Source organism: Xenopus tropicalis, chromosome 1 (genome assembly GCF_000004195.4).
Source record: "Xenopus tropicalis strain Nigerian chromosome 1, UCB_Xtro_10.0, whole genome shotgun sequence".
Classification (NCBI taxonomy): domain Eukaryota; kingdom Metazoa; phylum Chordata; class Amphibia; order Anura; family Pipidae; genus Xenopus; species Xenopus tropicalis.
In genome coordinates, this window is record NC_030677.2 from 137312767 (window position 1) to 137334814 (window position 22048).

General features: G+C 40.1%; 1 protein-coding gene across 1 annotated transcript; it reads left to right on the plus strand.

The window, feature by feature from the left end:
• The first annotated feature begins 10560 nt into the window (after positions 1-10560).
• On the plus strand, positions 10561-14858 carry LOC108645679 (uncharacterized protein K02A2.6-like). The gene has a single exon (XM_018090961.2). The coding sequence runs from the start codon at positions 10561-10563 to the stop codon at positions 14587-14589; it is 4029 nt and encodes a 1342-aa protein (XP_017946450.1). The 3' UTR covers positions 14590-14858.
• Positions 14859-22048: the final 7190 nt, after the last annotated feature.

The following is a 22048-nucleotide window of genomic DNA, read 5'->3' on the forward strand; positions in this document are numbered from 1 at the left end:
TGGGCTCCTCAGCCAGAAGACTTGGGGTAGACGAAGATTCAGGAAGCAGCACTGAAGAAACTGGTGGTCTGCGGACCCGAGACTTCTGGGACTGTCTCTCCTTGATCCTGGAGTCAATGCGAATGACGAGAGACACCAACTGCTCAAACTGTGTGGGCAAATCTCTAGCGGCCAATTCGTCCTTAATGCCTTCATTCAAACCTTGCCAGAAGGCCGCGACCAGGGCATCATTGTTCCAAGCAACTTCGGCCGCCAAGGTACGGAAGTCAATGGCATATTCTGCAGCAGACAAAGAGCCCTGAGTTATCTTTAGAAGGCGGGTAGAGGCATTGATCTTTCGGCCAGGGGCATCGAAAATCTCACGAAATGTAGCAATAAAGGCCGAGGAGTTGTGGACTAAAGGGTCGTCTCGTTCCCACAGAGGTGATGCCCAGGCCAGTGCTTTACCCTGGAGCAATGCAATGATATATGCCACCTTGGATTTCTCAGAGGGGAACCTGGCGGGAGACAGTTCAAATTGAATGAGGCACTGGTTCAAAAAGCCACGGCAAACCTCAGGATCCCCTGCGTAGCGCATAGGGGCAGGAATCTTAGGCTCGGAGTGCTGTACCACAGCCGAAGGTGCGACTGAGACAGGAACCTGTGGAGGCGAAGCAGAACCACCTTGCGCCCCTTGGAGGGAATCCAGACGGGTGGCGAAGTGTTGAAGAGACGAGGAGAGATGAGCCTGCTGAGCCTCTTGAAATTCCAAGCGCTTGAGGAGTGCTTCCAGGACATTCTCCAGGGAACCAGTAGGGGCAGCATGAGAGGGCTCCATGTTGGCCCAAGCTAACTGTTACAGTCTGTATACTTAGGAGCCCAGTAACTGCCCGGAATAACCCTTTAGGAAAGCAGGAGAGCCCTGCCGACCCCGGTGTTCACCGACGCCCTTTTGGGGCCCCGGACTTTCTGCAGCGGGAGAGGCAGGGATCCTACTTACGGCCAAGGTTATTCAAAACACGGTACCAAGGGTTGAGACGAAATCGGAGTCGTGGTCAGGCAAGGGTCGGTGGCAGGCGGCAAGGATCAAAGTCGAAAGTCAGGCAAAGGTCGGTGGCAGGCAGCAAGGAGCGTAGTCAAAAGTCAGGCAGGGAGTCAAAAAACCAGATAATCAGACAAAGACAGCTTAGCAAGGCACCAGGAATACAGGACCAGCTTGGGCAATGAAAACAAGCAAGGAACCGCTTTTTAAGTTTGAATTTGGCGCCTAGGTGACGTCAGTGCGTCCACTGACGTCATCGCGCAGTGCCGGGAGGACCTAAAGCTACTGCGCATGCCCTTTGCCATTGCGCGTAGGGACGCGCCGAAGAGAGGTGCGCGCAGGAGCGCGCTGTACCGGAGGAGCCCGGGGACCGGCGCGCTTGAAGGTAGGAATGCGCGCTGGTCTCCCGGTGCTCCTTACAGTGAGGTTATATAGAAGTTAATGGGAGTTGTCCTGGGTATTTTTTTTGTGGCCCTTTACTTCGAGGTATTCAATTTTTTTTGGATTTTAGGAGGAGAGCCATTTGTGCTATTAAAGCAATATAAGGTTGACAATTTAAGATATTTGCAATTTTTATGCATCTTAGTGTCTGATTTTTTGTCGCATTTTTTAGCAAATAAGGAAACATTTGTGGTTTTTAAAAATGTTTACTTGGGTTGAAAAAAAAAACTCTACACTTACACAAGTATGACTTTTGATAAATCTGCCTCTATATAATGACACAGCAAGAATCCTGGGATTGAATAGGTCATTTAACATAATATAAGATGTTGGTTAAATATTTATTCTGGGGGCAGCTGCCAACAATATCTAAATTAAGGACAAGTTTTGGCCTTAGGCTGAGGGCACACAGCTGCTCTCAGCCTGTGGTTTTTTTTTTCTTGGCACACTGAATGAAGCAGATCCACTCCCTTCTCAAGCTCTGTTGATCTGCACATTAGAGATGCACTGAACCCAGTTTTTTGGATTCGGCCGAACCCCCGAATCCATCGTAAGGGATTTGGCCAAATACCGGACCAAATCTTAATTAGTATATGCTAATTAGAATATGGAAGGGCTAAATGTCCACTTCCGTGTTCACGTGGTAACATTTAACCCTTCCAAATCCTAATTAGCATTTGCTAATTAGGATTCAGTTCACCAGGACCGTGGATTCGGCCAAATCGAAACCCTACCGAAAAAGGTCGAATCACACATGCTGAGTTAGTGATGGCCATCATAGATTTTTTCAGATGCAGCAAGCAATCTAATTGTAAATTAAAGGAGAAGGAAAGGCAGAAACTAAGTAAGCTTTAATAGAAAGGTCTATGTAAGTCCCAAGTGAAAAAATAGACCACATTTCTTTCCTTTTAATTTTGTATACATGATCTTGTGTGTCAGACTTCCTGCTCTCAGAAAGATAATACAGGGCATTGCACAAGTCTGCTCAGTTTGCTTCTCTCTCATCTCTCCCCCTCCCCTCTCTGCAGAGTAATATGAGCTTATATCTGTTCCAGGGGCAGTGTGCAGTTAGGGAAGTGAAGTCAGACCAAGCTAAAATAGTAGCTGCTATCTTTAACAAACAGAGTTAGCTTTTATGGCTGTTTACTCAGGTATGGTAAAGCAGTCTGAAGTATAAATGTTTTCCTGTGAGACAACAATTGTGGGAACTTTTTGATGGCAGATATAGGGTGTCCTGTATAGCAGCCCTGGAGGAAACGTCCCCTGGGGAATTCCCTGCTTGCCATAGATTGACATTAGAATCACCATAAGTAAAACATATAATACTCACAAGTGATCTGGCTTAAAGGGGACCTGTCACCCTAAGAAATAATTACAAATTGTTTTCTATTGTGTTTTGTCAAGCAAAATAAACGTCACTTACACTATATAAATTATTTTGAACTTATTTCCTTCAGCACTGGAATTCACAATTGCAGAGAACAGGCAGGCTCCATTTTGTGGACACTGTTATTAAGGCAAGCTGTGCACCCTGCTAAAATTTTGCTTCTGTGCCAGTATGGTGGGACCTGATACCTATATCCATGGACTGGTTAAAAAATTAGATGGGGAGGAGGGAGGGGGAATGTGAGGAGTGCAGTGACATCTAAGAAGTTCTGAATTGAAAGTGAAAGTAACTGTCTGCCCCACCCCTATGCCTAAGGCATAGAGGCGGGTAAGGCAATATATGATTGACAGCTGGGACTTTTAAATGCTTATATAATGGGTATAGATGTGGTAATAAAAAAATGACTTTGGGTTACATGTTTAATTTGGGGCTTTTATTATACAGCGTTTCATGTCTGGGAGACAGGTCCACTTTAAGCCGGATACCCAAGAGTAATATGTTTTACTTGCATCGGTCATAATTATGCTAAGGTCAGTCATTTTCAGGACATTTGTCACCTGTGCAAGAGCAGATTTAACTGTTGGCATCATCTTACCATGTGCTATTACCCTTAAACAAAGTCAATACATTTTCTTTGTTTTGAAACCCATTTTTTTTTTATTGATGTAAATAAATTAATGGGATCCTGGTGTTCCATTACCCTTATTTATGGGGTGTGGCTCAGTTAACACCTTATTAATGATGCAACCTTAATGGCTAAAATGTGGTTATCGATTCATTTGTTTTTTATTTATATAACATATAAATATGGACCCCGTGAATGAGGATTAGCAAGAGCAGGATAACATCTTTAATAGCACTTTCTAGGAAAGTGAGATAGTTAATTTAGTTGGAAAGAGCAGTTTCTCCAACTAGGAGAGATTAGCTGTAAGTATTCTTCCTTACAGGCACTGTTGCCTTAGTGTAGGACCGCAGTTAAGACACAGGTATCAGGTCAGTCCCTTTCCCTGAACCACCGTTGGTTGTTTGGGATCCGTGACCACTAAGGTACACATCCTAAGGATACCAAATACTTATCCAGACTAGTCTCCACAGTGGTGCCATGCTGTTTGGCTGTCTTTACCTTGCCCACACTCTGCTGAGGTGGGATAAAACGGTGGACACCTTTCTACCTTCTGTGCCTATACCTGCTTAATCCACTGAGTGAGTATTGCATAACCCTGTGGATCATTTATCTTGGAAAAATAAATAAGTTCAGTTCTGTTTTACTGCAAAAGAACCTTCTGGCGTCCATTTTTTCAATTACTTTGCAAACAGCCAGGTGAGTTGTAGTTGCACTACACCCTTTTGATATGTCCATATAGCGAAAGCCCATATTGTGTGTTAGAGTCCAATGTACCCCATGCTCTAAAGCCTATATAGCTGGTATTGCCTGTTTTCAGGTGGGGAAAAATATACTGCTCTTTCTCCTGCACAAGAACGTTACACCCTCTGGCCACTGCATTGCACATATAATTTACTCCCCCAGAGAAATTGTTTACCTACTGAACTGGACTAACTATATGGGCATGCTTATTCTAACATATGTGTGTGTCTGTACAGACTACTACTAGTGTGCCTATGAAATCCATTACCCTGTCCCTGAAGTGATGTCAGATCACAACTTTTGGCATGTGTCCTGGAACTATAACAGGGGGTTAAAGGAATTGATACAAAAGGTTGAGGTCAACCTGGCTAAGTTCAGTTAGACAAGACCTAAATTGCAGGCTGAGTCAGTAAAAAGTTCAAATAACATTAGACAGATGTGCAGACAGATGTAGGGTTCGTGGTATTTCATCATTTCTTCATCAGGGAGTATTGCAGGTCGCCTGGCCTGCTCACAATTGCGCTGATTTATTGATGTATGGGGGGGGGGGAGCAACAGTAACATAATTAGAAATTAATCTTTTATTTTCAAAAGAGAAATGCTATGAAAAATTTATAATTACACGTAGAGTGGCCCTTTAGCTGCTTACTTCAATGTCTTTTTTTATCACTCTTAAAAATCCTCACAGGATTATGTAACAGCAATTTTCTGCTTTCAGCATTCTGTATATAGCAAACTCTACAACCTTTGAAATGCATTTCCTCAAATGACATTGTGTCATAAATCTAATCCTTTTCAGATGTGAGAAAAAAGCTAATGTCTCTTTTGTTGTTTTAATGCCGAAATAAGGCCATATCTACCTTTTAACAGCAAAAACAAGGTGTGTAATCAAATGTTTATAGGGCTAGAACTGAACTCCCACAGATGACTGTTTCCAGGAAAAAACTCCAAATACTTAAATTGCTACAAATTGAAAGACATTCCCTGTAATGGGAAAACATGTTTTTTAGAACTTCTCATGCAGAATCCTACATTAAAAACCCTTTTACAAAAGCACAAACAACAATTTTTTTTTTACATGGGGCTAGCCATATTCTTCATTTTTCAGGGTACCACAGTCATGTGACTTGTGTTCTGATAAACTTCAGTCATACAGGGAGCAAGATAGCAGCTCCCCCAACACCTTTATTGCTAAAAGTGGTAGATATCAGAATAGCACTCAAGAGTAAGAAATCCAAGTCTTGCTTAGGATCCCTCCAGTGACATGGGAGTAGGAGAAATAATTGGTTGTCTGAAAGCAGTTCTAATGTGTAGTGCTGGCTCTGAGTCTGAAAGCTCAGAATCAGGCACAATGCACTGAGATGGCACCTACACACCAATATTACAGCTAAAAAATAAAATTGTTGGTTTAAGAATTTTAAATGGTAGAGTGAATTATTTTCTATATAAACAGTGTAACTGTAACTAAGTACACCAGAAAAATCATGACAGAATCCCTTTAAAACGTCAACATTTGAGAAGACACTGTCCGATTTGGAATTTTAATTTTGATTCCAGATAGAGTCATAAAGAAAAAAGGCCACATATACTGCACTGACAAAAAATGGCCTTAATTTATGTGATTTGTTATTGAAATATAAAGACACTTTTTGGGGGGCAGAACATATCAGAAGATTGACATAAACCAGCCCTTGATTTGACAACTATATGATGTAAATATCTACATATATAACATATATCTACTGTATATAAATATATCCTTTATAGCCTGATAGTATAACATCCACTAAAGTATAAAATACCAAAACTTCTGTTAATTCTTGATAATTGAGTCGGTATTTAAATATATATGGATAACATGGAAAATAAGGTCAGGCCTGTGTTTATCATGGATGTTTTAGACCTTAATTTCAAAAAACAAGTAATGAGCATGTGTTACCCAAGTTTAGTTGCATGCATAGGTATTTCTTTGTATAGTTAGAGGCCACTGAACAGTATACTGCATTAATGATGAATGAAATTTTTCTCCAGGCATTCTCGCCTGCATCAAAAAAAGAACTTTTTTTCCATGCAACATTTTCACTGTTTCCTGATTTTTCCGCCATTAGCGAATCTTTTGCCGAAGCGAAACAGGACAGATACGCTCATCACTTTACTGATTTAAAGATTCCTAGGAAGGAATCTCTCATAAACAGCATCAGCACACAGATATAAAAACTCAAAATAAATTTCTGCCCATATTCCTAATGAGCCATTATTATACAGTAAATTTTTCATATTTTAATTGGCTACAATGATCTCTCACCCACTTGACTGTAGATTCAAACAAACAAAAAAAAAGGGCCCTAAATTTATTACCTACTTGAAACCAGGTCACTAATTAAGAGGGTGACATAATAACATTTATAAGTTAATTGTAAGGCTTCATATGCATCTATTTAGTTATCTTATGAAAGCAAACTCCTTTTATGATGAAAAAATGTATGTAAATGTGATAACTTTAATGGCTAAAATGACAACTATTGGGTGCCGTAAGAATGTTACATTTCTTTTTTTAAAAGAAGATTTCAGTCTTTTTACATACTATAGCAACAAATGATCAAGCAACAATTAAAAACTGATTTTTAAATACTGTACATGGCGTCTCTGGATAATAATACCTATCTGTATTTCAGTAGGTTTATTAGAGAAAAGTGTTTTAAAATACTTCACTAGAAATTTCAGCAAACTTTTCATTACATTTACATGGTTCAGTATAGTTGTTGCTACTGCCTGGTATATGAAATATGACTTACAGAAGGGAATAGTTAAAAATAAGTATGCTCTGGTTAACTGTAACTGGTTGCAGTCAACCTTTTCCCTGACAGATGCAGAAAGCTTATTTTATCTGACTACCTGTGAAAAATATGTTTCATCTGGAACCTCTAAAGTGAAATAGATGTAACCATCAGCATTCACAAAGGCATGAAACATCCTTCTAACCACGGAAGTCATAGCAATATAGACGGAATGATACATTTTAAAGAGCAATTGATGGAAAGGTCAATAACACTTTTATAAAAATATTTGTACAGTATGCTGCTCTTAGCTGCGAAGATATCTGCTTTGATGTATTTATAAAATATACAGTATGCACTCCAAGGAAAAGTCTTTATTATTTCCATTAGCAATGAAATTTTTATTTCCATTCCTACCTGTCTACCAATTTGCACATTTCTTACATTCTCATAAGAAAATTATCTTTGTCCCATTCTTCAAAAACACAACCAGAGACATTTATATATGCAGCTTTGCCCAAGGGTCTTGTTGTACTACAATGGATTCAACTAACATTGCAATGAACATCTATAATTTAGATTTAAAAATGAAAAAGTAATTCTGTTAAGATTATCATAAAATGATTTGAGTTTGATCCTATATGTAGTTACATATGAGATTATACAGTTGGTTAACGATAAAATATATAAGTACATGCTCATAAGCTCTTGCTGTGCTTTGTTTTGCGAAACTGCCAAGAGAGCAAATTGCTTACTTTGGATTGATGTTTTCAGAGAAAGGTATTGTTAAAAATAAAGACCATCTGTGCCAGGGCACGGACCTTGGAAATACAATGCGCTGTTTATACTACAACAGTATGGCACAATGTGTATATGGATGCACTAAATTCCTAAAGAAGGTAGTACAAAATAAAATGAAAGGCTTTAAAAAATATATCTCTAGAGTTTGACCATTATGTGTGAGAGAAAGAAAGGGTTTTATCACCAAACAACATGTTCTAATATAAGGCATAAAGACATATTTCAAAAAGGAGGGTTTTTATTTTAAAATTCTAATTTTGTTTGGGGTCTTTATACCTAATTGCATGATAACATAAAGCTTTAACACTTTAGAGGAATAGTGACATATCTATGGTATTACTAGAATTTTATTATTCATTAGAATGTTCCTATATGTCCTTTGAACATTTTCCTCAATTTGACATCTTTCTAAGTAAAAAGGACATAGGTTACTTCTGCTTTACGAGTGCGTTGGATTCCAACACGCTCTTATGGTCCCTTTGGGGCTTGTCAATCAGGGCTTGCAAGGCCAAACTTAAAGGAATACTGTCATGAGAAATGCTAATAGAGCTTCTCCAACAGAATCCTGCATTGAAATCTGTTTTACAAAATGCAAACAGATTTTGTTTTTTTATTTAATTTTGAAATTTCACTTGGGGCTAGCCATATTCTTAATTTCCCAGAGTCATGTGGCTTGTGCGCTGATAAACTTCAGTCACACTTTACTGCTGAGCTGCAAGTTGAAGTGATAGCACCCTCCCCCCAGCAGCCAATCAGCAGAACAATGGGAAGGTAGCAAGATAGCAGCTCCCAGTAGATATCAGAATATCACTCGATAGTAAGATATCCAAGTCCAGCTTGGGACTCCTCCAGTTACATGGGAGTAGGAGAAACAATAGGTTATCGGAAAGCGCTGGCTCCTTCTGAAAGCTCAGAATCAGGCACAATGCACTGAGATGGCTGCCTACACACCAATATTACAACTTAAAAAAAAATCATTTTGGTTCAAGAATACGATTTGAAATGGTAGAGTGAATTATTTGCTATGTAAACACTGTTGTTTAGAAATAAAACCATATAAATCACCATATAAATCATGACAGAATCCCTTTAAATGCTTGACTGACAAAAAAAAAATCTAGTAACACTGTTGCCTGCTTATACCACATGACCAATCCGGGTCAGAGTTCCCAGCTTGCTTATCAGTGCTGCTGCTTCCTTTTATATCCAGGTATGTGAATACACAATAATAATCCTCCACTACAATACAAAACTTCTCTCCTGCACTTCTCTGTGCCACTTTTTTTTTTTAATGGTATATTTAACTCATCCAACCTTACTTGATTTATATGTGTGCAAGGACTGCTTTCAATATCAACCTTTTAAACCCCAGGGCTAGGCTATATTGTTCATAAAGGAAAGGCAAGCAGGCCAGTAGATATGCAAAGGACATGCATAAGTAATCAAGGAAGGGGGATATATATATATATATAAAAAACTGTATTCAGATATTCTGTTATTTTTATGTAATGAATCTTACATTAAATATTTGCTTTTTAATAGATCCCTTTTAAAAAGCCAGGAAAGTAGACCCTACTTAGCAGTTGCCACTTTTGGCAGCCCTTAGAGATAACCAGAACAGGATCGTTTGTGTGCCTCCCAGTTTTCCTATATGCTGCATTATTTAAAACAAGGAATCAGGAGTTAAGATCTATGAAATTTAAATGTACCTCAATACCATCATGAAACAAATGGGAAAAAAGATGCTATTAAAAGGGGAACAATCATGTAAAATGTTTTTATAAAATTGAAAATATAAAGTCTAGACAAACATTTTGACAATTAATAGCTTTTGAAAATTTTGCACGGTTAGAAAGTTATGGCTAATTATTGAAGCAGCCTCCCATCCCCCACCCTCCAGAATCTCTGTGCAAAGGCACATAGATTCCTGTATGTTGGATTCACAGACACCTCCCTGTGTCTCTCAGTCAGAGCTCTCCTATAGACTGACCAGCCCGGCTTTCAGGATTCTTGATTGGCCAGCTGAGTCTAATCAGGCCCACCTGGTCAGTCTGTAGCACTTACTCTGCTATAGCCAGTCCCTATATTTATAAGAAATGGCTATATATTCTATTGATTAGCTCACATGCATTTAAAGAGTGACTACAATTTTATATTAGTGCAAGTTATTATTCCAACAACAAACAAATGGTATATTGTAGTTTTGTAGGAATAAAATGCCCTAACGTTATTGTTTTACTACAGCTCCCAGCATGACTTGTCAGCTGACTTGAGATGTATATTTTAAATTGCTGGGCCTTTGTGCTAAATAACTTGATTGCTGCTGCTCAAAAAAGCAAGTGATATGTGGCTTCTTCGCGTTTTTCTCATAATTAGTAAAGAAAATAATAAGTTCTAGGTGTTTGTTAGTGACTCAGGCGACTGAGAAGACAATGAAGTATCAGACAATGTAAGGGAGAATTGGGTTACATTTTTAGACTTTCTTCAAGAATGGTTGGTGTAATGTATTTGAGTGTTATTTCACATACGTGCCACTAGGTGGCAATACCGTGGTGTGATGTATGTCTCATGCGCCCCGGAAGTAATAAACCAGAAGCGAAATACCCTGTTCACTCTCCATGCTCTGACTGTTTTCATGCTAGTTATTGTGCACCTAAAAACAAGTATATAGTAACATAACTGTGCATATTGATGCCGACATAACATAAATTGGCGACGAGGGAAACGTGCCCACGGTCAATATCTAGTTGTCAAGCCAGAAGTAAGGATGGCTACGATCATTGGACAGATTGATACCTTCGACGAGGCGAGAGAGCAATGGACCACGTATGTAGAACGCTTTGAACACTTCGTGAAAGCAAATGACATTGACGAGGAAAAAACAGTGTCGGTTTTCCTCAGCGTAATGGGAGCATCCACTTATGGACTCTTACGTAGCCTTATTGCACCAGTTAAGCCCGGCACTATGTCATATGGAGACATTGTGAACACACTGCAAGCGCATTTCAGTCCCAGGCCTATTGTGATTGCTGAGAGGTTCAAGTTTCACAAACGAAATCAGGCGGAGGTGGAAAGTGTTGCACAGTATGTGGCTGTATTAAAGAAACTGGCGGAGCACTGTGAATTTGGTGACAATTTAAACGATGCATTAAGAGACAGAGTGGTGTGTGGCCTGTGCAGCGAGTCAATACAGCGGAAGCTTTTGACTGAATCGGCGCTCACGTACCAAAAGGCCGTGGACATAGCAATGTCAATGGAGGCTGTATCAAGGGAATCACAGCATTTAAGTAACTCATTGAAAGTAAATGCCATGTCTTTTGCATCAGAATTGCCAAAGGCAAAATGTTTTAGATGCGGAAAGTCTAACCATACCCAAAATGAATGTTTTTACAAAGACCAACTGTGTCACAATTGTGGAAAGAAGGGCCACATCGCTCGGTCATGTAAAGGTGCAAAGACAGAGGTGAAAATACCGAGAGTTTTCGGAAAAGGAAACTATGTAAAAAGTAAGGGAATGACAAAGAAAAAAACAATTCACAAAATGGGCACTGAGACGGAAAGGCTGAATGAAGAGACAAGTTCGGATACTGAGTCTGAACTGACACTACACAACGTTACCGCAACATCGCAAAACCCTGCACCAGGGAACATAATGAAAAGGGAAAATGAGGAAGGGACAGCAGTAATAAAAATACAACCAAAAATTGAGGGGTTACGAGTAGAGATGGAAGTCGACACAGGAGCGGCAGTTTCTATTATCTCAGGGGAACTGTATAGAGATAAATTAAGTCACATTCGTCTGCGCCATACAAACGTTGTTCTCAAAACATACACTGGCGAAGTAATCCGGCCAGAAGGAGTCATCAAGGTGTGCGTTAAGCTAAACAAACAACGTGCACGGTTACCACTGTATATTGTTACCGGAAATGCGGTTCCGCTATTCGGACGCGAGTGGCTTCGCCGAATTCATCTGGACTGGCGTGAGATCAAATCAATAAGTGCAGTACACCGCAGCAACGAAGGGACATTGGACAGCCTTCTAAAACAGCATGAGAAAGTTTTCAGTGAAGAGTTAGGAACTTTCAATGGTTACACAGCTACCATCAATCTGAAACCAGGAACTCAACCAAAGTTTTTCCAAGCTCGAGTGGTACCATATGCCATCAGACCCAAGGTGGAGGAAGAAATCAACCACCTACTCAAACAAGGAATCATTTCACCAGTACGATTCAGTGAATGGGCAACCCCGATTGTGCCTGTAATCAAAAAAGGAGGTAATGTCAGAATCTGCGGTGACTTCAAAGTAACGGTAAACCCAGCCTTATGTGCCGAACATTATCCATTACCTCGGATTGAAGATCTGTTCGCTTCACTAGCGGGAGGAAAAAGGTTTAGCAAATTGGACCTTTCACAAGCGTACCTGCAGATCCCTGTACATGAAAATTCACGGAAATACTTAACCATCACGACACACAAGGGAATGTTCGTATACAACAGATTACCTTTTGGCATCACATCAGCTCCATCGATATTCCAACGAGCCATGGAACAAGTACTGCAGGGGTTACCATCCGTCCACTGTTTTCTGGACGACATCCTGATCACAGGGAGAGACGATGCGCACCACTTGTCTAATCTTGAGGCTGTGCTAAATAGACTGGAGAAATGTGGACTTCGGGTAAAAAGAGAGAAGTGTGAGTTTTTCAAAAACTCATTAGAGTATTTGGGACACATGATTGATGCATCGGGACTCCACAAGTCCGCCAATAAACTGCGCGCAGTTGCAGAGGCACCGGTCCCGGTCAATGTTAGCCAACTCAGGTCCTTCCTGGGGCTGGTTAATTATTATGCAAGATTCGTTCCAAACCTGTCCACAGTCCTTCACCCCCTGAACGCAATGTTACATAAGGAGGTGAAATGGAACTGGTCTCCAGAATGTGAGGGTGCATTTCAGGAAATCAAGAGACAGCTATTGACACCCAATGTGCTTACGCACTACGACCCAAGACTTCCAGTCCGATTGGCTTGCGACGCTTCACCCTATGGGGTGGGGGCAGTACTTTCACATTTGATGCCAGATGGGCAGGAAAGACCCATAGCCTTCGCTTCGAGAACCTTAAGTAAGGCAGAGCAAAACTATGCGCAGCTGGAGCGAGAAGCATTAGGATTAATCTTCGGAGTACGGAAGTTTCACACTTACCTATATGGACGTCACTTCACCTTAATGACCGATCACCGTCCACTTACCACCATACTCCATCCACACAAAGCGACTCCCTCCATGGCTGCAGCCAGACTTCAAAGGTGGGCTCTCCTGTTGGCTGCACATAACTACACTATCCAGTATAGGAGTGCGGACAAACACGGGAATGCAGATAGTTTATCACGCTTACCACTGCCTGTTCACCACAAGGACAGAAAGGATGCATTAGAGGTTTATTTTATAAACAAAATGGATACACTTCCAGTCAGTAGCAGTGATATTCGGAAAGGAACCAGGACAGATCCAATTCTCTGTCGGGTAAAGGAAATGGTATCCACCGGGTTATTCCCACCTACCAAAGACTCAGAAAATGTTTTAAAACCGTATCTCATGAGGAAGGAGGAGCTATCACTTTTGCAGGACTGTCTAATGTGGGGACAGCGAGTTATCGTCCCACCAAAATTGAGACCCCAAGTCTTAGAGGATTTACACACGGGACACCCAGGTGTAGTCAAAATGAAGGCATTAGCGCGTAGCTACATCTGGTGGCCAAATATCGACTCGCAGATTGAGGAAAAATCTAAAACCTGCATGTCCTGTCAACAAAATCAGAAATCCCCAGCCCTATCACCGTTACATCCCTGGGCATGGCCCGAATCCCCTTGGCAGCGAATCCACATCGATTACGCTGGGCCATTTGAAGGACGCATGTTCCTAGTAGTCGTTGACGCACACTCGAAATGGCCAGAAGTTCTGGTGATGGATTCTACTACGTCATGCAAAACGATCGAGGTATTGCGTGGTCTTTTTAGTCGCTATGGCATACCTGAAACCTTAGTGAGCGACAATGGCCCACAATTTACTTCAGAGGAATTTGAATGCTTTCTGAAATCGAATGGTGTTAAACATGTACGCTCGGCACCATTTCACCCAGCGACCAACGGGTTGGCTGAGCGTTTTGTACAAACTTTTAAACATTCGCTAAAAGCATCCAAAGAACCAAAACCATTGCAACAAAGACTAGATGCTTTCCTGTTACAGTACAGGAATACTCCCCACAGCACAACAAAAGAAGCACCGGCAATGTTGTTCTTACATCGCAGACTGAGAACACGACTAGATTTAATAAAGCCAAGTGTAAAACAGACTGTGGAGCAAGCCCAAGAAGTTCAATGTTCGTACCGTGCTCTCCATGCGAAAGAAAGAGACTTTGGTGTTGGTGATTCCGTGCTGGTCAGAGATTATAGACGTGGGGGAGAAAAGTGGAAAACTGGTACTGTCTCTTCCCAGTCAGGACCAGTGTCATATACGGTCCAAGTGGACAGTGCACAAACCTGGAAAAGACATGCAGATCAAATGTTAGGGGGACACCCGGAAATCACAAAAGCCACCGAACTGTTGCCAGCGGATAACAGTGTGTCACCAATATTAGACGATAGGGAACAAGAACTGCCTTTGATATCTAATGAGACTGTATCTTATGCACCAGACCAACATGCAGATGGGCTTGTTGCACCGGCTACGGTTATTTCCCAAAATGAGAGGCGATTCCCCGTGAGGAATCGTAAGGCACCTAACAGATTAGATCTGTAGTTTTTGTTTTTATCTGCACTGCATAATATGTTAATTGGGTGTAGACTCAAGCAGTTAACGGTTGGTCCGGTAGGTTATTTTATCATTAATATGGCCTCACAGTTATTGAGTTCCACTGATGTTCCAATGTTCACGGTATGAGAAAGAACATGGGAGTAATTGATCTAAGTGGGGAGGAGATGTAATGTATTTGAGTGTTATTTCACATACGTGCCACTAGGTGGCAATACCGTGGTGTGATGTATGTCTCATGCGCCCCGGAAGTAATAAACCAGAAGCGAAATACCCTGTTCACTCTCCATGCTCTGACTGTTTTCATGCTAGTTATTGTGCACCTAAAAACAAGTATATAGTAACATAACTGTGCATATTGATGCCGACATAACAGTTGGGCTACTCCCATTTCTTTTTACTCAGAGCACAAGCTTCCTGTTAGAACTGGGCCAAGGCAAGCAGATTCCCATTTTATAATAGTTCCCCTTTAAGTTCAAATTATTTTTAGCTGATTTCTAGAAATTTAGAAGGTTTATCAAATATTTGCATTTTGGTTTGAAATGGATACACGTATTTAGCCATAAGAAATTGTTCAGAAAAATGTGTAGACATTGAATAGTGTTTACCAGAAAGTAAAATTAAAAAATCCCAAGAACTTTTTGTGGCTTCTTTATATGCCAAATATTCAGCTAAGACTATGCACATTTATCAATGTTCAAATGTAATTTTTTACCATGATTTAACGTTTCATGCGCTAAAACTCACAAATGCCAATAAGTGTTTTGGAAACCATGTTCAAGATTAAACACAAAAAACTTGATTGCAAAAATGCTACATCTAAAAAGCTATTCATGTAGATCTCAACGGGAGTTCTTTTAGACAAAATGTAAGCTTTTTCAATTTGGCTCTTTTACATTTTGTAGAATTGAAAGTTAGATTAACTGAAAATTACACGTTTTAAGGTTTTTCAAATTTTTAATCAATCAAGTCTTTGAGATTTGAGTTTTAATAAATAAGTGCCCATTTAAGTCTGGTGAGTGTTAGGCTCGAGCAATCATAAATCAGGCCCTTATTGTAGAAAATAAGTAAAGTGTTTGTATCAGTGCCAGCCCAAGACGGCCAGGCGCCCTAGGCAGCCTGGTCAGCTTGGCCCGCCAATCCCACCCCGTGAGTGCTCGAGGGCATGATGCACGCACACAAGGGTGGCAGGGTTGCGGGCAGCTGGCGGGGGGACTGCAGTGAGGGGGAAAGTGCCCAGAACTAGAGGTAGGTGAAAGAAGAGGTACCTGCCTGGAGCCACTCCCCCACTGTTGTGCACTAGGCAGGTGCCTCTTCTGCCTACCCCTAGTTCCGGCCCTGGTTTGTATGCACTATTAATATTTTGGGTTTACTGCATTTAACCCTTTGCATATTTGGACATCTTTTTAGAAAACCTGTGAAATCCAGATTATTGATGTTTATAAGGTATTTGGTTTGCAGTTAGCTGTTGAAAGACATGTTTACCTGTTTTGTATAGTGAATGTAGTTCCAAAATGATATGGTTTTCTAAATCTGCACCTTTAACAATTAGGGGTTTCTAAATGCCACATTTATGTCTATGTCGTATTAATTTACACATTTTTCAGCATTTATATATTCAAAGTTGGATTTTGTGAATTTTTATTTTACTTTTTACTATGAAGTCTTAAAAGTTTAAAAAAAAAAATCCAGAACTGTAAAAAAAAGTTTTAGAATTCTTTTAAACAATTTAAATAACTGTATATTTACATAAGACTGCATTGTCAACTCTTTACTGTCCCTTATATTAAAACAAATAATTGCAGCTTATACTAACTTCAAATAAAATCAGTCAGCTCAATGAAATATATTCCAAATATATTCCATCATAACATTCACCTCCAAACTCCCTCCCAGGCTACAGTAAGATTTATTTTAGATAAAGCACATTGATAACTTTTTCACAGGTGATAGAATCCATTCCTGTATTTACCATATTTAATATGGTCTAAAATATATCTATTGTTGAGGATGACAATGTCAATATAAATATACTTTGTCTCAATATAAATGGAAAGAATTTAAAATGCCAATCCATTTTCCAAAGTAGCTCACAGCTTGATAGAATCACAGACATTTATTTTGCATGTCCTGTAGGTGATTGTGGATTATGATTATAGGTGACTGCACTGAGGGCGAGAATGTGATAATAGCTTCATGTACAGCTCTGATGAAATTCATATGTCACAAAACCTGCCAGCAAAAGATGCTTCATCATCCTCTATCTGTACATCCAGCTTTATCTTCTATTATGAAAACTTAATGAAATTGTCTTTCTATTCAGCTACACAATGCTACAGGAATGAATAGACTGCTAATGCACATTTCAGATACACAGTCCTGGATAAAAGAACCAAGGGCATTTTCAAAAGATTTTGGATAGTTAACTTATTTTGTAACAACCTAGTCAAATATATATCTTTTATAAGGCAATTCTAAACGTGTGCAGAAACCAGTCATTATTAGTGATGAGCAAATTTTTTCGGCAGGCATGGATTTCAGCATTTCGCCATTGCCAAATTATTTCGCAAAACTTCTGCAAAAATTTGCTGCAGAAAAATTGGCCGCAGTCGCATTAAATATAGGCGCGGTTGTGTAAAAAAAAAAACCCACAGGTGACAATTAATAGACGCCAAGACAAAAAAGACGCCGGTGACAAACCCGTTTCTTGGATCGCAAATTTGAAGGTGAAGTGAAACGTGACAGATTCGTTCATCACTAGTCATTATCAGTTTTATATGTGTATATATATATATATATATATATATATATATATATATTTTTTGTGCTTAATAAATACCAACATTTAGCGACAAACATTCGAATAGCAGTAAAAATTATAATTTGAACATTGATTAATCAGCCCAATAGCCTTATTTTTATAATAATAGTTTTATTCATACAGAAAAATTAAGACCCTCTAGTTAGATTTAAAATCATGAGCTTGAAAATCTTAGGGGCTTATTTATCAAACTGTAGAATTAGAGCTCACCACAGTAAAATTCCAATACAGGTATGGGATCCCTTATCCGGAAACCCATTATCCAGAAAGTTCTGAATCCATCTCCATTATAAGCAAATAATTCTAATTTTTTAAAATGATTTCCTTTTTCTCTGTAATTATAAAACAGTATCTTGTACTTGATCCCAACTAAGATATAATTAATCCTTATTGGGGGTAAAACAAGCCCATTGGGTTTATTCAATGTTTAAATTATTTTTAGCAGACTTGCGATATGGAGATCCAAATTATGGAAAGATCCCTTATCCGGAAAACCCTAGGTCCTGAGCATTCTGGATAACCGGTCCCATACCTGTACTCTCTATTCATTTCTATGGGATTTTTAGAGGCATATTAATTAATGGGTTCGCCATTTGATAAATATGCCTCTAAATATCTCATAAGCCTTGCAATGAACCATGCAAATAACGATACCCCTATATTTTTCTGATATAAATATGAGGCAAGGAATATTACATTAAAAATAAACACCCTTTACAAAAACATGTATATCTTGCCTAGCCTTAAACCCATAAGAAAATGGTTTGGAAGACAGGAAATTAAGATGTAATAAAGATCATAGTTCTAGTAAGTGACTTCCTGGTTGTTCTCAAACTATCACTCAAAACTTTTGTGAAATAAATGGAGTAAGTAGTGATGGGTGAAATGTTTCGCCAGGCAGAGATTTGCAGCGAATTTCCGTGTTTCGACATTGGCAGATTGTTTCGCAAAACGGATGAAAAAATGACGCTGTGCATCCAAAATGAATAGTGGCGCGCATCAAAGAATAGTCGTGGCGTTAAAATAAATAGTCATGGCTTCAAAATAAATAGTCGCACAGCAAAAAGAACAGTTGCGGGCGACAAATCTTTTTTTACGAGCAACATTTTGACTGTTTCGCGAATCTTTTGAAAGTGAAACGGGACAGATTCGCTCATCACTAGGAGTAAGCTTTGTAGTTTTAACATTCAAGACCAGATTTATGATTGCTTGAGCCTTCTGGCTTGAGCAATCATTAAGCAAACCCTGCGTATGGTTGCTTTATGAGTTGATTTTGAGTGGAGAGAGTTAATCAGTTTCAATAATTTCCCCAAGAAAGGGAAAAGGTGATGGCAGCTTGAATTCTTCTGTGCACTGAACCAGAAGTCAGCTTTGCTCTGATGAACTAAAGCATCTAAGCTTTTTTTTCAGCATCTGCAGCTTAAATTTATGTTTCTATTCATTTGGACAGCTTTGGGGGTAATGATGTAAGTATAAAGTTAAGCTGCAGACACTGAAAAAAAACTTAGATGCTTTAGGTCATTGGTGTCTTTTCACATTTTTCCCGTGAGGCACTTTGCAAATCACATTCAAGCTAAAGATTTAAAAACAAACACAAGGGGAAGTAAGCCTTACCTATCATTATAACTGTTATGGGGGAATTAAATATTTAAAAAAATGTAGTGTTACTGTTCCTTTAAACTCTTCCATGCACCACCCCCCCCCACCCCGAGAGCTATAAGCATATTTCAAAAGCCCAGGTGCCCTTCCAGAAAGATCTGAAGCAAAATTGTTCTGCTGTACAGAGAGCAATAACTTTGCAGGCATTATTGAGCTATAGCTGAGAAGTTTTATATTCTGAAAATGTACATTAAGCTATGCCAACAATATTGTCACTTTTATTACTTTCTGCTATCAGTCTTTTTTTAGTATGATCTTTAGCTTTGGTACAATTTACCTGTTTATAGAATACACTACATTTGCTGGACACATTGGAACGAGAAATAAACAAAAAGGTATGTTGAATACAGATGAACAATATTACTGCTTACAACAGAAAGAGCCAAGGAAGCAATTTTTTATCCATAAAAGTTCCAACGTAATTGCAATTTGAAAGTGCTGAATGCATTTTATGGAAAGTTATAGAATCTAGAATGCACTTTGTATAAAATGAGAAAATCCAATGTGCATATGGTGATTTTAAATAGAACTGTGCATAAACTGAATTGTGGCACCATTCTGACATTGTTATTGCACATAGAACAAATTGAAATATATGGAACATGTGCAACCTTGACATGTAACACAGAAATAATTTCAAAATATGTTATAAGCAAAGAGCAGCTGTTGTGCAACAGTATTTTATGTCAGAGTTCAAAGAAAATTGCTATTCTCTTCAAGCAAACGGTACAAAAATGTACAAGTCGTAATCTTAAGTACAGCATATATTTAAATATATGCTTGATAAGGATCTCCAGTGAATCACATCATGTTAGAAGCAATTCTACGGTCTTGTAATCAACAGAAACTGCTAGCATAGATTAATTCAATCTAAATAGCAAAGGATATCTTCTGGTTTATAATGTGAATCCCAAACTGGACCATGTTTGATTGTAACTGGCTCTGTTGCAGTAAATCCAGTTAGATAACTTGCTGTGCACACTAAATAGCTGACCTGCCATAGACTTAAATTTGCACCAAAACTGTAATGGATTCATGTTTTACTATTGTGTTACCATAAACTTTTTTTTTTTCTTGTCCTGAAAACAAGCTCACTCATGCTGTTTGACGGGTTTTCATTAGTGATGAGCAAAATTCTGCATTTTGCCATTGACAAATCTTTTCGCAACGCTGCAGCAAAAAATTTGCAGCGACCAAAATTCGTTGTGTGAAGAAAAAGTTGCGGTTGCGTCAAAAAGTAGAAGCGCTTAATGACGGTGCGGAGGGACTGTGGAGCCAACCAACTGCCTAACTCCCTCCGTGCACAATAGGGTTAACTCACCCAACTTGTGTGAAATATTTGTCACAGCAAATGGCGGGTGATAGTCCTTGGCCATTTAATCAGTGGTGTTATTTGAGGTCTTCCACATGCCAACTGCATTCGCAGTGGCTGTCCTTCAGGTTATAAAACCGTTATGCAGTTTGTTAAATGTTTTGGTAAAGGTGAAATACATGGCAAGGACTATCAATGATGTATCATATAATAAAGCTGTGGCCAAACTCCACCCCAACGGTATCCATGTGTTTTCTTTGTTAGTCGTGTGTATCGATTGGGGCAAGGTAGGAAAGGAGAGAATAAGTCTCAGCAGTCCGGTTGTGTCAAAAAAAAGTGGAGCTCTTCAAAACAGTTGTGTGGCAGCCGCATTTTGCAAAACTTTCAGCAGTTTTGCAAAATTGCAAAAAACAGATTTGTTCATCACTAGTTTTGATTGCTAACTAATGCATGTCATACCATTATTATTATTTATATTGCGCCACCAATTTACGCAGTGCTTTACAGAATAGAGGGGTACAAAAGACATAACAGTTAACATGTACATATAAACAATACACAAAAATGGTTTGTAGTTACATTGGTGTAAGGGTCTGCTGGGGTTTGATGCCAGGACCTCCTGGTTGTTGGCTGCTCTCCCTTACCATTGAGCCAGGAGAGCAGCCAGCAAGAGGTGATTGCCTTGTGTTTCCTTTCACCTGTGCCCTGAGCTTGATAACATCACCCCAGCAGCCTTATTGGCTAGGTGGGATCAGCCAATCAGGGCTGACACTGCCCTATTTAAGCCCAGCCCTCCTCACACTCGTTGCCTGAACATTGGTTAACATTAAGCACTGTGGCCTGTCCCTAGTTTGTGTTCCCTGTTCTGGCATCTTGTCTTGCACCCTTGCTCATTCGTCTTGTTTCTTGCCTCCTTTTGTCTTGCTCCTGTTCTTGTTCTCCTGTTCTTGTTCCCTTCTCTTGTTCTTGCTCCTGCCTTTATTCCTTGCTTCCCCAGTTCTGTCCCATCCTGCTCGCTCTGGTCTACGCCCTCTTCGTCCTGTCCGGTCTGGTCCCGTCTGGTCTACGTCCACTCCGTCCTGTCCTGTCTGGTCCCGTCTGGTCTACGTCCACTCCGTCCTGTCCTGTCTGGTCCTGTCTGGTCTACGCCCGCTCCGTCCTGTCCTGTCTGGTCCCGTCTGGTCTACACCTGCTCCGTCCTGTCCTGTCTGGTCCCGTCTGGTCTACGCCCGCTCCATCCTGTCTGGTCCCGTCTGGTCTACGCCCGCTCCATCCTGTCCTGTCTGGTCCCGTCTGGTCTACGCCCGCTCCGCCCTGTCCTGTCTGGTCCCGTCTGGTCTACGCCCGCTCCGTCCTGTCCTGTCCTGTCTGGTCCCGTCTGGTCTACGCCCGCTCCTTCCTGTCCTGTCTGGTCCCGTCTGGTCTACGCCCGCTCCGTCCTGTCCTGTCTGGTCTACGCCCGCTTCGTCCTGTCCTGTCTGGTCCTGCCTGGTCTACTACCACTCCGTCCTGTCCTGTTTGGTCTACGTTCGCTCCGTCCTGTCCTATTTGGTCTCATCTGGTCTATGCCCTGTCCTGTATGGTCTACGCTTGCTCCTTAACTATCTGTGTATTTTCCTACTTGCTGTAAAGATACTCAGGGGGCTATGTAATAA

Bases quoted from the DNA above. Each gene is read 5' to 3' on its own strand.
- LOC108645679 (XM_018090961.2), top strand. From the start codon at position 10,561: ATGGCTACGATCATTGGACAGATTGATACCTTCGACGAGGCGAGAGAG.